The sequence below is a fragment of the Perca flavescens genome, chromosome 13 (genome assembly GCF_004354835.1).
Source record: "Perca flavescens isolate YP-PL-M2 chromosome 13, PFLA_1.0, whole genome shotgun sequence".
Lineage (NCBI taxonomy): Eukaryota > Metazoa > Chordata > Actinopteri > Perciformes > Percidae > Perca > Perca flavescens.
In genome coordinates this window covers 19,152,009-19,168,257 of record NC_041343.1, presented here as the reverse complement: position 1 = coordinate 19,168,257, position 16,249 = coordinate 19,152,009, and the positions used below count along the sequence as shown (strand labels likewise).

General features: G+C 39.5%; 2 protein-coding genes across 2 annotated transcripts; both read right to left on the bottom strand.

Annotated features, from left to right (window-relative positions):
- Window positions 1-3,114: 3,114 nt before the first annotated feature.
- On the bottom strand, window positions 3,115-3,765 carry LOC114566364 (claudin-3). The gene has a single exon (XM_028594757.1). The coding sequence runs from the start codon at window positions 3,763-3,765 to the stop codon at window positions 3,115-3,117; it is 651 nt and encodes a 216-aa protein (XP_028450558.1).
- A 3,885-nt stretch (window positions 3,766-7,650) lies between these two features.
- LOC114566363 (claudin-4) lies at window positions 7,651-8,578 on the bottom strand. The gene has a single exon (XM_028594756.1). The coding sequence runs from the start codon at window positions 8,320-8,322 to the stop codon at window positions 7,651-7,653; it is 672 nt and encodes a 223-aa protein (XP_028450557.1). The 5' UTR covers window positions 8,323-8,578.
- Window positions 8,579-16,249: the final 7,671 nt, after the last annotated feature.

Sequence of the window (16,249 nt, the reverse complement as noted above, 5' to 3'; positions counted from 1 at the left end):
ATCTGCTTTACACAACTTTACAGTCCATCATTCAGTGAGGGTAAAAAAACAGCGATAATCAGCTAATACTTTCTGGAGTCTCTATCAGATACCTGTTGGACTTTGCTGTTCGGTCATCATCTTGTTTGTGAGAAGTCTGCTACCTGTCAACTTCACGTCTTCCTGATGGGAAGGGAAGTTGACATTCAAATATTCTATCAATAACCTTTTTGTTCTCTAAAAGAACAATGGCCTTTATTCTCCTGTCCTAACACTGTTTTGACCTATTCTTTTTTTCATCTGATTAACTTCACATTAAGATGCATTGATAAAAATTATTTGTTCCTTGTTTTATTTCCGATTCTTTTTTTTATATTTAATTATTATAATATTGTACTGTAGCGTTATGGAGCAATGTTTGTATTGTGCACGCACACAAGCATGCAGCAACATGATACGTGAATTTAGCTAATTTGTCAGGATTTGTGCCATAAAACAAATACAGCAACTAATGACTACTTTCATTATTGATTTGATCTTTTTTTTCTTCTTTTTTTTTAATCTATACATTTTCAAACAATTATGAAAAATGCCTGTCCCGGTTTTACAGACCTGGTCCAGCACATTTGTGGCTTTGTCGTGTATTAGTCTACAGACATTATACTATTGATTTAAACTCTTTAATAATGCATTGCTGTCTGTGTGATTGTTTTGTGTCAGCGCACACTAATGAGTCTGCAAATACATTTTTAGTCTGTGACTCTGAGGAACTAAAACCTGAAAAAACAAAAACCTCACAGTCACCAGATGTCTGTGTAGATAAGGGACACCACTCAAAGACTAAAATACTGAAAGGACAGTTACTGTATTGTGTTATCAACATGAACATTAGTAATATTAACAATAGTTTGCATTTTAAGCATTTCGGTGAGATTCTTATCCAGTGGAAGTGTTGTGTAACTGGAGTCATGCGTCTCATCAATTAAATAACTAAATGATGAAGGAGTAATATTTTTCTGGGGAAGTATTTGTAGTTGTTTAGAGAAGTAACAATGCATTGCTGAGGGTGGTGTGGAGGAAGGAACCGTGCACCCCGAAGAGCTGAGGTTTTTTTTTCTATTAAAGTAGATGAGGGCTGATTTCTGCACTGTGGCAGAAATGAATTGCAGCCTGGTGCTAGATACGGTGCTTCCTTTTTCTTTTGGAGTAGAAGCTTCATGATTTCGAGTTCAGTGGACTATGCAATGGGGAGTCAGTGGAAAATGTGTCCTGTGTGTGGCTGTGTGACTGATTTATAAAACATGGTGTCAGAGAACTGTTCAGTGTGCAGTGAGTGTAGCAGGGCTGATAAAGTACCTTTGGTTGTATTTTCTGCAGATAAGGCTGTAAAACGTTGAGACTCTGTGGTTCAAAACCCTCATGTGACTCTCTGACACTTTCTGACTCTGCATAACAAGGACAATATTGATATTGATATTGATATTGATTAGTCAGTTGTACCTTACCCAACAGGGACACAACAAAATTATGCTTTCATTGATAATTCATAATATTTATTTATTATTATTTTAATTTAATTCTAATAGTTCAACAAGGTGCTTGTCAGTTCATCAAATATTCTGCATGTAGCTTTTTGTCAAAACTGTTGGACACTGGAAAAGTTTTCTTTCTTTTTCTGTCTCGCTTTGCTCTCGTTTTCACTTTTATAATGATTCTTCCTCCATAGGATAGCCAACAGGTATATGGCAGCCTAATGAAGCTTACGATACCAGCCACAACTAAGCATTATTTAACTCTGGCTAAACTGAGAAAGGAATTTAACTCAGCTGTAACACTGTCTAAACAAAGAAACCCAACTCCCAAAGCCAAAACCAACTTTTAGCTTTTTAAACTATTTGATTTGGATGGTTTCCTTGTTTGTTTTGGCAGGGCATGCTTTGTGATGTGCCTCCTGTATTCCTATAGTACTCTAAAAAAGGGTTAAACCAAGAGGAAGAAAAACACCCAACATCATTCTTAGTTTGACTTTTATTGAAATCTCTTGACACATTTTTAATTTAAGCACTACTATACTGTAAAACATTTAACAAAACATGTTTGTTATAAATCAGCTCTTTTAACTATGTTTGAATGACAGTAAAGTAAAAAAAAGCATTACAATTTGAACACACAATCTTATTTAAAAGAGAAAGAGATGAATTAGTGAATGATTTCATTTCTACACACAAAACACATCCTGCTGATGTTGAAAGAAACACCCCCCCCCCCCCCCCACACACACACACACACACATAGACACACACACAGGCTGTTGCTTATGATAGATATATAAAAGATACAAAAATAAGATTAAAAAAAGACAATACAAATCTATTTGAAACACAGAGTAGTGGATTATGTGGTTTTAACATTAAAAATAAATGTTATTACCGAAATATAAAATAAACTCACACATATGGACACATAAAAAGTCTCTGAGTTTTCTCTGTCCTCAAACAGTTAAACTGTTAGGAATAAGAGTTAAGTGTTAGCTGAGGCCATATCATGGATCCATCTTTAGTTTCCCTCTCAGCAGAAACTCTCCTAAGCAAATATTGCATGCAAAACACACACGCACGCATGCACACACTGAGCACACTGGACAATCATTCAACCAAATCTATGTAAAATGAGAGCTAGCTTTTCCTTGTCATTGTCAGTGACACACAGCATTTTAACTTAAAGTTTCGGTGAAACACGACACCAGCAGGCTTACAGCTAATTATAGGACGACACACACAAACGCAGCAGGTGTTTTCAGATTTCACATAATGCCACAGATGCAGTTAAACATTTTGTTTTTACTGAAAAACAGGCTCTAATGTTCATATAATAAAAATGGAAGCCTTTTTTTTTAACAAGACACACTTGCTGGATTATAGCACAGCAAAGACATTACAGTTATGTAAATGAACACGTCAGCAAAAAGCAAAGCAGAAAGACCAAAATTTTTACACACATCTTCATCTCGGAGTCTTTTCGTGGGGGTTCACCCTGTGGTTTCAGACAGCAAAACACAACACAGACACAGAAACACTCATGTGCAACAAAAATGAAATGTTATCCTACTTTCCAAATCAAGTCAGACACCACAGTTCAAACATAGTCTTTCCTGTCGTACCCTCCGCCTGCACTGGTGCTGCGCGGGGCGGAGTAGGCCATCCGGGGCGGCTTGTACTGCTTCTCTTTTGGTGGGCAGCTGCTGCACAGCATTGCCCCACCAATCAGGAGCAGGATGGCTGCCCCCCAGCCGATGTAGAGCGATGCACCCAGCTCCCTCTTCTGCTCGCTGATCAGCAAGGGGTTGTAGAAATCCTGGATGAGGACGCTGGCTGTCCAGGAGACGGGGATGAGGACCAAAAGGCCCGCGAGGACAAAGAAGATTCCAGCGATGATCATCACTTTGGCCTTGGATGGCTCGTCATCGATGCAGTTGGTGCACTTGGCGCCGACGATGGAGATCATGACCCCCAGCACCCCGAGTATGATGGCGACAATCGTCATCGCTCTGGAGGCCTGCAGCTCCTGAGGCAAGGCCAGCATTGAGTCGTAGATCTTGCATTGCATCTGGCCAGTGCTCTGGGTGACACAGTTCATCCATAAACCTTCCCAGATGGTCTGAGCAGTGATGATATTGGCTCCGATGAAAGCTGTCACCCTCCACATTGGCAGGACGCATGTCACTATTGCAATGATAAAACCAATGACTCCAAGGGCTATGCCCACGATCTCCATGCCCATCGACATGCTGGCTCTTTGTCTGAAGACAGAACAAAACTTAAATAGTGAGTCCGCAGATTGCAATAAAGATTCTCCTCCTCTGTTGTTCAGGCTTCCTTGAAAAGTGTGAGCACCTGTAGGAGGGTGTGATGAAGCTACGAGATGCTGCCACGGAAACAAGAGCTCCTTTATATCTCAGGGGAGCAAGGAGGAGTCCCATGGTGATGATGTCAACAGGAGGCCTTCTTCACTAAGAAAAAAAAACACACCACCTGTGCACATATAGTGGAGGTGAGTGAGGAGGGATGTGAATACAGAGGGTGTGTCTGTGGTTGGTGTTGGTAGGTCACTGACAAGATGGCTGTCTCTTGAGAAAAGGGAAGGAGAAGTTATGTTTAAAATAGTCAAAAAGCAAGTATAGTTCCTTAAACATAAATACTGACTTACATTAATGCAGTAGTTAACAATAATGGAGAACATAGAGGTAGCTTCGGCCTCTGGCTACTTAGAAAGCTTGTTGTTAGTAAGCATAGTAACATAAACACACACACACACACACAATGGTGCAAATGCACACACACACACACACACACCCGCACACACACCCACACGCACACACTGGAAACTGGAATTACTGCCCCCAAAGCAAATATGAGCAGAGAGAAAACATAAAAGGCCGACTCAGACACCTTAGGCATACAGACAGTGTGATCATCTCAGTATCGGTTACACTCTTTACTCTCACCAAATAATTCCTGGAGACACATGTGGTTGAGCATATTGTATAAAAGAAAAGAAAAATTACTGTTGTACACAGTTTTATTTGAATCCATTTTGAGGATTAGTCAAACAAGTCAGAAAATCTATTTTTTAAATTCAGAAAATTAGGGTTTGTCTTTTTTGTCCAGAAAAAAAAATTAATGAGATAGGTGCAGTTAGATTTAAAGGGGAGTTATACTTGTAATTTACTGTAAATACTGTAGGTGAAGGAACTAGACTCATAATGACAAATATGACAAATGCATAATTTTACAAAAGCTACACAATTTCCTGCAATAAATTAATCTATGTAAGACTATACTAATCAGGGAGAAGATGGAGATTTTTTTATTTTTATTTTCTTTAGGTTTTTCAATGATAGCTAATTCAATGTTTTAGTCAAAAACGCAAACACGTCACAAAAAATTTCCTCACAAATGTCCTCACATAATGAATGTGGAGCCCTAAATAGTTCTTACAAAGATATGGCACATATTCACAAACCCTAAGGCTGAACAACAGGGAGGCTCTGTTTGTTTTTTGATCGTGTTTATGTAACATCAGTTGATGCATTGATAACATTGATAATCTGTAGGCTACCTGTGTCAGTACTGTGTTGACCAGCTGCTTGTGTTACCAAAATAAGAGCCGAACAGAATTAACTTCAATAGTACATTTATATTTTCATTAGTAAACCATATAAGTTCTTAAGAAGAATGCAATCAAGGTAAAACTAAACACACCTATTTGTGTCTAGTTATAGTGTCACAAGTGGCGGAAAGCAACTCAGTATATTTACTTAAAGCTATTGTGCGTACTTTCGGTTTCCCCCATGAGGAATTCTAAGTAATTACAACAAAACTGTTGGCGCGTCCACATGATTCAAGCCTTCCATGATTGCGCACTGCCCCCACCCCTCCTCCACTCAGTTGCTAGTAGCCAAGGAGGACACAGAGGATTGAAAAAAAACATGGTGGACTCTGGAACAGCTGGGAGGAGGCCTCGGGGAAGACCCAGGACTAGGTGGAGGGATTATATCTCCAACCTGTCCTGGGAACGCCTCGGGATCCTCCAGTTGGAGCTGGTTAATGTTGCTCAGGAAAGGGAAGTTTGGGGTCCCCTGCTGGAGCTGCTCCCCCCGCGACCCGACACCGGATAAGCGGACGAAGATGGATGGATGGATGATGGACTCTTCAGAAAAGGTAATTATCTTCACTCGTTTTTCTACGCGTGAAAATCGCTGACGACACCAGTTTCTGAACATAGCCATACTGAGAACTACAGAGAGAGTTGTGTGGAGCTGGTAGTCTTAATTAGCTTTGTAGCAACTCATTTGGAAATGGCTTGAATGTAAACAGACGTTCATTAATATAATAAAGTTACGCACTAAAGCTTTAAATTATGCACTTTTGAGGTACTTATACTTTACGTTATCATTTCCATTTTCTACAACTTTACACTTCCATTACATTACATTTCAGAAAGGATTCAGATTAATAATGTAATATATAATTAACTGATAAATGATTATGTATTATTATAGGTAAAAATAAGACTTTATTGATACCCGAGGAGAAATTCATAAGCTACCCTGCAGTTTATTAAGTAATTCAAATTTGCTCCACTTTTACCAGCTGCAACATTCAAATCATGTACACATTAATTTGTCAATAATTATAATTCAATAATAACATATACATTATTTTGAAATGGGTCAGTCTGCATAATGCATACTTTTAGTTTCTACTTTATTTTACTTGTAACATTGCAGTGGTATATTGTACTTTTTCCACCACTGGGTGTTACTATTTGGTTGGGTCCCTTATTCACAGAGTTAAACAAACTAAAAACATAAATGAAAGAAGTTTGTTCAGTGTTCAGAGGAGCAGAAACAGGTCATGTGTAGTAATGTTCCTTGTGCAGAATTAACAGGCTGCTCTGCTGTACCTGAGCACACCTGTCAGAACACAGAGGGATAATTTGACTATTCAAAACAGTAACGAGTTGGTATCTGTGGTTCAGACACTGAGTCAGACACCAGAAGGGACTTCTCTTTTTGATTACATCAGAAAAAAGTTTTTGACTAATATTTTCATGTTGTCTGAAAACAATTTGTGTTAATTTTATTTCCACTTTTATTTCTACAGTATATGGAATCAAAACCTTACCACTATTTACTGTATCTCTCATCTCAAGTATTTAATCATTGTTAAGTTGAACCAGGATAAATTAGGCCCACATATTGTTTCACAGTAAACATCTTTATTACTAAAGTAATTTAATAATCATTTCAGTAGATCTAAAAACAAAACATTTGCATTTATAAAGTAAACTCAAAAAGTTCTTTCATTTTTGGGAAACACATACAATGTTAATACAACAAAAGCCATGTTATATAAAAGCATTAACCTTTGTAGACAAAGTCCAAACACAGACACATGATGTGCTGTGAAATGTGATAGAGATAGAAAATTACCCATATATCACCCAACCAAATATTCATTTTACATAACTTCTTTTTAAAGTCCACTCCGCCATGTTGACCTTGCTTTGAAGCCCAAAATGAGCTCCATTTCGCTCGACTGTATAATGTTTCACATCTGTGACTATGTCTGTATTTTGTTATAATAGCAAGAATAATATTATTCACCCTGCCCTCCCACCCAAAAGGCCATTTTAAACAGTCACAACAGCGTCTGTATTTGCTTTACAATAGTTGACAGTATGATACCTGATATCTGTACACACTGATCAGTACAATGAGGAACATTCACAACGTAAATGTTATAAGCACAAATAATAAATACTGTATATATGGGATAAAGTCTCTTATTTTATCACATTTGGTCAAATCTTCCTCAAACTTGTTTTAGACTAATGGTAATCGTAAACAGTACCAATAAACATCTGTATAGAGCTTCCAATCTATCTCTTAAAAGTATCAACTGACTTCATATTTACACACATTTATGGTCCTAAATGTCCACAAACTGGTCTTTTTCTAGTGAACAATTGGTTCCACTTAAACCAATGCAAATGTTATATAGCTACATTACTGTACACATTTCCTGACAATGTACAAATAAGCGGGAAACAAGTACAAATAGCATGACGAGGTCACAATTCTTCCTACTCCCGCCCTCAGTCCTTCCCTCACACGTAGTCTTTCCTGTTGTAGGAGCTTGGAGCATTTGACCTCGGTGTGGGAGAGTATGCTATACGACTCTGGGGGTGCACGCTGTACCTTATTTGTTTCTCTTCCTGGGGAGGGCAACTGCAACAGAGGATGGACCCTCCAATCAGCAGCAAGGCCGCAGCGGCCCAACCCAGATACAGTGCCGCCCCGATCTCCATCTTCTGACCAGAGGGGATGAGTGGACTGTAGAACTCAATTATGATGGTGTGTGCTGACCAGGAAACAGGCACCAGCTGGGTCAGAGCTGCTGTGATGAACGAGCCACCTGAGGCGGCCATGACCCGGGCTTTAACCCCTTCATCCTCGATGCAGTTGGTGCACTTTGCTCCCACCACAGAGATGAGGAGAGCCACCACACCCACGATGATGGAGACGATGGTGAGCGCCCTGGCGGCCTGCAGGTCCTGAGGTAGAGCCAGCATGGAGTCGTAGACCTTACACTGCATCTGCCCCGTGCTCTGGAACACGCAGCTCATCCACAGACCCTCCCAGTAGACCTGAGCTGTGACAATGTTGGAGCCAATGAAGGCAGAGACCCTCCACATTGGCAAGGCACAACTGGTCACACTTAGCACCCAGCCGAGCACTGACAGACTGACGCCGACCAGTTCGAGTCCAAGAGACACCATCGTATACTAGGACAAGGATCAACAGCTCTTTAATTTGTCCTTCCTGTCCTCTTGGTTCCTCCCTATTTATTTTCCCTTTCTTTCCTTGCTTCCTTTGCCTTCTTGATTTTGCACTTCAAGCTCTTTGTCGACCCTTCTTTCCACAAGCTATGCCTCCTCCTCAAGTTGTAACTACTGCAACTGCTGTTGAATCCACAAGTTTCGATTTGACACAGTGAGCTACTCTCTGCCGTGTGTACGTGTCCGCTCAGACGCTTTCCTGTTTTCTGCTGCTTTTAAGGAGTTGATTACCCTTATCTGTGTAGAGTTTTATTACTAAGTGGTCAGGCCCTCCGAATACATGACATCACTCGTCAAACCAAGCCAATCAGGCGAGTCCTGGGCATTGGCCTCATTTACCACCTGGGTGTGTTGGTGCTCGTTTGTGTGCTTTTTCAAATGAAAAGGTTTAACCTTTTGCCCATGGTAGCTCTGGGTGTGTCTGCTTTATTGCTGTCAGGAGGTAATGAGTGACCAAGCAGAGCTTGTTATATGGTTGATAGGTGACCACATGAGACTGTAACAAATATACAAACATGTATTCTAATAGATGTGTGTGTAAATTTGTGCATGTATACAGTGTGTATGTGCACATGTTTGCATAGAGTGGGATTGAGTTTGAAAGAGACTGAGGGAGAGGAAAAAAGACCTTCAGCACATAAATATTAAGTTGTTTTCTGTTATATATTTTCTGCTTTTATTTTGTTGTTGTGATGTCATTTTTTTTTATAGCCTCGACTAAAACATGATACGATATGATACATCTTTGTCAACCAAGGCTGAAATTCTTTTTGCAACCCTGGGTAGCTCGTATAAAAATAAAAAAAATAAAAAAAGAGGACATAGACATACATGCAGACATACATAAGATGAATAACACCAAAAGACATGCGTGAAACATTACAAATGACAAACACCCAAATAAGGAAACAAAACATACATTTATAACAGAAAATGACATGAACATACACACAGACAAGGTCATAGAGACTTGTAACCCTGAATAAATATTAATTAATTTGATCAAATAGCTTTGTCTTATTTTTAACTGATAGGCTACTCGGCCAAGCAGTGCTACAATAGAGCATGATACTCTGAATTACTGATGTGAAAAACAAAAGTGATTTGGCTACTAGCTCCAACGGATGTCAATCTACGGAGAAAATGAACATGCTGTTGTATTTTTTTTTACAGATAAATTCTATATGAGAGGTCCGTGAGAGATTTTCGTCTATCATGACACCCAGATATTTGTAGACTGGGACTTGACTGATTACTGAATTGTGAATTGATACAGGTTTTTATTGCAGTTTTTATAACACATACCATCTCCACTGGGTCACACAGTCTATGGGTAATCATAATCAATTAAAATTTGAGTTAATGACAAACTAGAAATTCTATGAATAGATTTTATTAGATAGCCTACTATGTGACTATGAAAGAGATTAGGTTCACATAATCCATAGGTTCACAAGGCTCCTAATTCTATTTCAGCCTCAAAAAATGGAGCCAACAATCTTTAGTTTTTTTTAATGTTTGGGAACATTTATGACAAACTAGAGTATACATGAACCTTTAAGCAACAACAGTGTGATGAACATATAACTAAACTAAAACATGAGACCCATGAAAAGACCAAAACCAACAATGTGTTATGTCTTTCATTGCCTTTTGACCTCTTTCCTGTTTGTGACATACAGCTGTGACAAGGTCACAGCAAAAATAAAAACTCAATAATTTCCTAAAACAGCTGTGCACTGTAGTTTCTAGCAACCAGTACTGCAATGTATTTGTTGGGGCTATTTTCAGCCTTTGATTAATACACATTTAGGGCCCTATTTTAACGATCTGAAACGCAAGTATGAAACGCAAAACGCAAGTAGCTTTGTGGGCGGATCTCGGGCGCTGTTGCTATTATGCCGGCGGGATAAATGAGTCTTGCGCCCGACGCAAATCTAAAACGGAGTGTCTATTTGCACCCCCGGTACGGTACGAATAGCCTCGACCACAGCTGAGCTATTTACACCCTGTGACGTAACAACAACAAAAACGTTGCTCGCGTGCACCGAAATCATGGCGGACATTCATCTTCCATGACCGCAGAAACTGGCATATTAGGGAAGTTTTGTCTCTAAAGTTTATAACAATTGAATTTCTAGCGGAAAATGGATACTACAGTTGCGCTTTCTGTCTTCAGTGAAAGCATGCAACCGTTGGTTTGTTAGTTATTATTTTTTTGTATACAGTATGGTTACCTAGCAACCGAGGCTTGAAGAAACCAAGCGGTTAAAAGTTGTTCAATATTCTGAAAGAACTGCTAGCTAAGTGGTTAGTATCCTATCCTTTGGTATGGGAGTTTGGAGTTCGAATCCCCTGAGTGGTGATCTTGTTTTTTTAAATTTGGATTGGATAATTTTTTTTGCAGGGTGGTAGGGGAAGACTCATGAATATGCCTGCACTGGTTGGGTTGGATAGGTTTAGGCAAGAGGAGTGGGATTGGTTATGGTTAGGGTAAGAATGTCAGGGCGACAATATTCCAAAAAGGTGTAATACATGAGTAGTATGGATAACTGTGTGTAAATATATGCCAAGGTACTGTAAATGCACAGGGGTGCAAATAGCATACACTGCTAATTGTACCAGGGGTGCAAATAGCCTCACCCAATCTAAAATGGGTTGGTCTGAAGTAGCTAGGTGTGGTTTGGGCGTAACGTGAAAATAACCAATCAGAGCGTCATCTCACATTTCCTTTAAGAGCAGGCGCGCTTGTCCCATGGCGGATTGCTATTATGACGGCGGAATTGCCTGGCGCACGCCAGTGGGAGCTGTCCGAGATGCAGCAAAGTAATAAATGCCCGTCTTGACCGGGTGGCGATGTTGCTGCGGCCTCTCGGGCGCATCTCCTCAAGTCTGGAGAGGACTGCTGCAGCCATGGAGCGTGGGCCTCCAAATGCACCACCTGCTCCTGTTGTGCTCCTCCCCCCACTCCATCTCCGTCCACCCGCTCCACCAGGAGCGCATCACGCATTGCCACTCCCGGACCAGATTCCGCCGGGGTGTCCAATCCCACCGTAGTTCAACGTCACGTCTCCTTAAGTCCTCTAATATTTCCTCATTTATGTCATCAACACATCCATGATTCATGGAAATGTTGTGTAAAACACAACAAGCCACAACGAATGCTGCGACTTTTTGAGGACTGTAATGTAAAGTTCCTCCTGACCTATCCAAACACCTGGAGCGCATTTTCAGTAATATTTTTCTTTGTAATTATGTATGGTTTGCAAAAATGGAAACTGCTGCATCCGTTTAGATGAGAGGAGTGTATGCGCGTTGTGCCCACGCTACATTATGGCCAAGCATGCGCCCCTAAAATAGCATCTGAATAACGCGCTACTGACTTTAGACCAGGTTTTTCCTGGTCTGTGGCGGAATTGTTTTCTGAAACCGCAAAATAGCACCAGATAACGTTTGCGCCTGAACACGCCTCCTCTTTTCGCTGAACCGCCCCCGGGAGCGCAAATACATTCCCTAATTTACCGACGTGCGTCTGTGGAGGGAAAAGTCCACCGTGCGTCGGGTGCAAAATAGGAATGATACATGCGTCGGTGTACTAAGGCAATTGCGCGGAGTGCAAGATAGGGCCCTTAGTGTATACAAGGGTATACTTGGGCTTGACTCAAAATAAACTACAATTCCCATGTTCCTTGTAATGGAGGAAGACTCATAGGCTGCAACAAAGAAGGGAGAACAGACACGGTATTAGTTTAAAATAGGCATTCATTTTCAGAAACCATACTAAAAAACAGAAGAATTCAGTAATCAGTCATGTATTTAAAATAGAATGCAAAAATGGAAATGTGTTTTGTGTTCATGGATTGCATGGTTCATGGATGGCAGATTGAACGGAATTTTCCTATAGACCGACTGAGATTTGTCCAAGTGATCACTACAGTGCCACTATCACACTCTGACACTTTTATCTTGTATATGTGTACACATTATCACACTTCAATATTAACACGTCTGCTAAAGAATGGCTAATCCAGTAACCACGATAAGATAAAGCATAATGAAAGGCAATTCAATTAGATTATTATCTTTGCATTTAGGAAGGAAACAATTCAAATCATATGGGGTTGTTAATACTATTAAATGATTTGTTTGCATGCTTAAGAAATATTAAATGGTGGAGTCCCTGAATTACAGCACTACTAGAGTGTGTTCTCCAGCAAGCTATTGTGCACAAGTGACAAAATCAAGGCCCTGATATATTATTGTCTTATCTTTTTTTTTTTTTTGACTTGCCTAACAATTACTGAGTTTCCATTTTATTTAACTTCATTATTCAGTCTCACATTGTGTAGCCTAAATCTTAGTTTGATTGGGATTGATATTTCTGCTCATACATATCGGTAATGACATAACGTCCTGCTACCATCACTTTCAGTTGACATGGTCATTATGAAATATGCAGGTTTATAATTAGCCATTTCTGTTAATCAATGTACAACAACCGGTACGGCTTTGTTGACCTTATTTATCCTTGTTGCTGTTTCCATGGCAATTTTTCTGGCTCTGGCTCAGAAGACAACCTCCCCATTTTTAATCCTGCCTACAAAGCTCTAAATTGGTTAGTTTATGTTTTTCCTAACATGGAAACAGCTGTCAGTGACACCAACACCAGACCAATTTAAACTGCTGGAAAAACAATTATGTGGGCAGCGATTCAGTCTGGAAACAGGCTAGATATTAATTTGTCATAAAATATACCTGAGCATAGCCTACCATTTAGAACCTGGATTGACAGATGAACAGAGATAAGATAAGTTTTGTGTTACTGAAACTTATTACTTAACTTGCTTATAAATATTTCAACAATTCCACATGCAAGAGTTTCACTGGATGGCTCTCTCTCACAACAGTTAATAAATTATTTTCAGTTAGCAGAGGGATTACTCATTTCCCAGTTGTTCCTTGTTGATTTGTGAGAGTATGAGTTCTTCCTCCTCTCCACCTGCAGGTAAAACACACAAATGATATATCATCATATCCAACTAAGCGTGTGGAGAGGCTATTTCAGAGGACACACTGTGACTAACAGGTTTATCTATTTGGTTAACTGCCAAGGGGAATTCAGATACCTGCATAGGTCAGCAACTACTGCCAACATACTGATTATATACAGTAACCTAAATACAGGAGGGAAGATAGTTATAAAAATACCCTTCCAGTAAGTACTCATACTGTCCTACTGGAAGAGCTGTAAAAAAATATTAAGCTAAATAGGTTAGATATATAAAGATGTGTCATTTGTTTTTAATTCATAACTTGACATCTTTTATTTTCAGTGTTTCAAATGTAAACAGGTCATGCTTTTGGAGACTGATTTAAGTGTGATTTGGATCTGACCCACTAGCCCATATGTCTTTCCATTAGTCAAAAACATTGGTGGGGGATGAGTTAACTGGTGTGTAGTTACCAGTTACTCAGCATAAATGCTAAATTGTGTTTTTAAAAGAAGATTTTACCTTTAAAAAAGGGAGGAATTAAATTATGAGGAATGATACAAGTGTTTCTGATCACTTATCACCTCCTCTGTACTCAGATGCTTTTAAGGTGACGATGGCTCAGTAAGTGTGCTGTCAGTGGAAGAGAGAAAAATCCTCTGATTAACAGTAACAACTCACATCTGCTCAGGTGAGGTGTACAAGTTATAACTTGATTCTACATTGTAAGTTATAGCATAACTCCCACACTACGTTCAAAATAATTCACATTTAAACTTACACATAGCTGGTGCAACAGGCTACAGTTTTTGTAGTTATTGATAGTGTTAACTGAGAATTGTTAGGACATGCAGGTTTTACGCAGACGAAAATGGGGACTTTGTAATTTTTTTTATACAGTTTGTTACTCTCCTGCAGACTTAACCTACGAATTGTTTAAAATAACATTTCAGTCAAAACATGCTCAAGTATCTGTGAAATTTGCTGATTTGAGACACACCGTGAAACAAAATGTTGAAGAGTATTTATTTGCCAGAGGGGCAAAATTGCACTGGTTACTGTTCACAAGAATGAAACTTGTGCTACGTAACCACCATAGAAACTGAAACACGTCATCTTCGATCATATTAAAGAGAACAAGCTGCCCGTTTCAAAGACTGATGGGAATTTCCACTGGCAGGTTTTATTAGGTCACTGGTCGGTGGCTATACTGCTCTATACGTGGACTCTCAGTAAATAATGCGTCCTTTGAAAGAAGTAAAGGAGCCTTGTATTTAATGGCTCCTTGAAGATATATGGACACATTAAAAAGATAAATTTTGGATACCACTATGCCTCTGCTTCCTCTTAGTCAGAACTCTTTCAGGGAACATTATGGCAAAGTGCATACTCCAAAGACACAGTTACTGCTTTGAAAGTAGAAGCTGCTGCCTCCCTTTGGCCAGAGCGGTGAATAGCAGACAGAAGAGCCAAACTTCAAAGAGTTAATTACTACAACAAGATTAAAAAGTTGCAATAGCCAGACCTGTCAGACATGTTGTATATCATAGCATTTGCACTTACACTGACTCCTCTTTGCTGCCCTTCCCCACTGCACCCACACTAGTTTCACATAAATCTTTTCCTGTGATCTTCTCTGAACAATAAAACCTTGTTGAACCACGTTCACAATTACAACCAGCCTTCAATCTGATTCACAGAACACACACAAACCGAACATAACAGAGCTTCTCACAAAGTCGACCTCTGCCTTGATTTCACATGGCCTTTTTGTTTTTCTCCACATACTGTAATGAATCTGTTCCCAATAAATTCTATTTGTTTTGAGAAATAGACTAAAGGCACATTTCACAGACCTTGACCTGTGTCACATGGTGTGTGTTCCCCTATTACAACGGTTTAATTCCAAGTATTTGAAAGACTGTGAGTCAGGTTTTCCACCCTCTGTGTACACACCAGAGTTAAAAATCCAATATGTAATATATTAACTGTAATAAATCCACAAATGACCCCAATGCATCATCAGATATTAAGGGAACATGCTAAATTTAAATACTTTTCTGACAATGCTAATGCACATGAACATGACAGTATATGGAATTCATCTGTATCTGTTGACTGGTGCATCAAACCCAGTGTTCCTGTCTCACAAGAAAAAGAACGTAAACCACTTTTAAAAACTCTGTGGTTAAAGCACTTTCAGTCCTAAACAATGCAGTTGTCTTCATTTCAGATCGACAAAGGTCAGTTTAAAAGATTTTCATCAGACGTTTGTTACGCTCATCCCGCTCGTCATTTCCGGGCTAGCACTCCACCAATCAGATTGGTCATTGAGTCTGACTGCCCACCCACAGATTCAACATGTCAAATTGGCCAAAATGAAGGCCGACGGCTCCTTTGGCTGACGACGGCACGGAACACACTGAACAGACTCGAGTCACTGACCTCGCCAGACTGTCCGACGGGCGATAATTGGGTTGGTGTGTCAGTGCCTTTAGGCATTGACCTTGAATTCTCAATAGTAGTGTGTGAATGCTATTGAAGGGCGGGCCTTTCCTAGAAGTTGAGTGAGTTCCATAATAACGCATCTGTTACCCTGTCTTCTCGAAATTATGTTCAATTAATTTGCAACAAATACGTAAATAAGAAATTAGATTTTTTTCTAGACCATGTTTTTCCATCAACATAAAGAGAAAGCGTTTTTAGTTAACTTCTTCGTCTTCTATTTTGAAAAATATTTACACAGAAGTCCGATAACGTGGGCCTATTTTACATGCAATATCAACTTAGCAACTAAAGCATGATTAGCATTTTTATGTTGATGGTACGATACTCAAGGCTTGTTCAAGAGAAAGAGCGTGGTCTTGATTAAATAT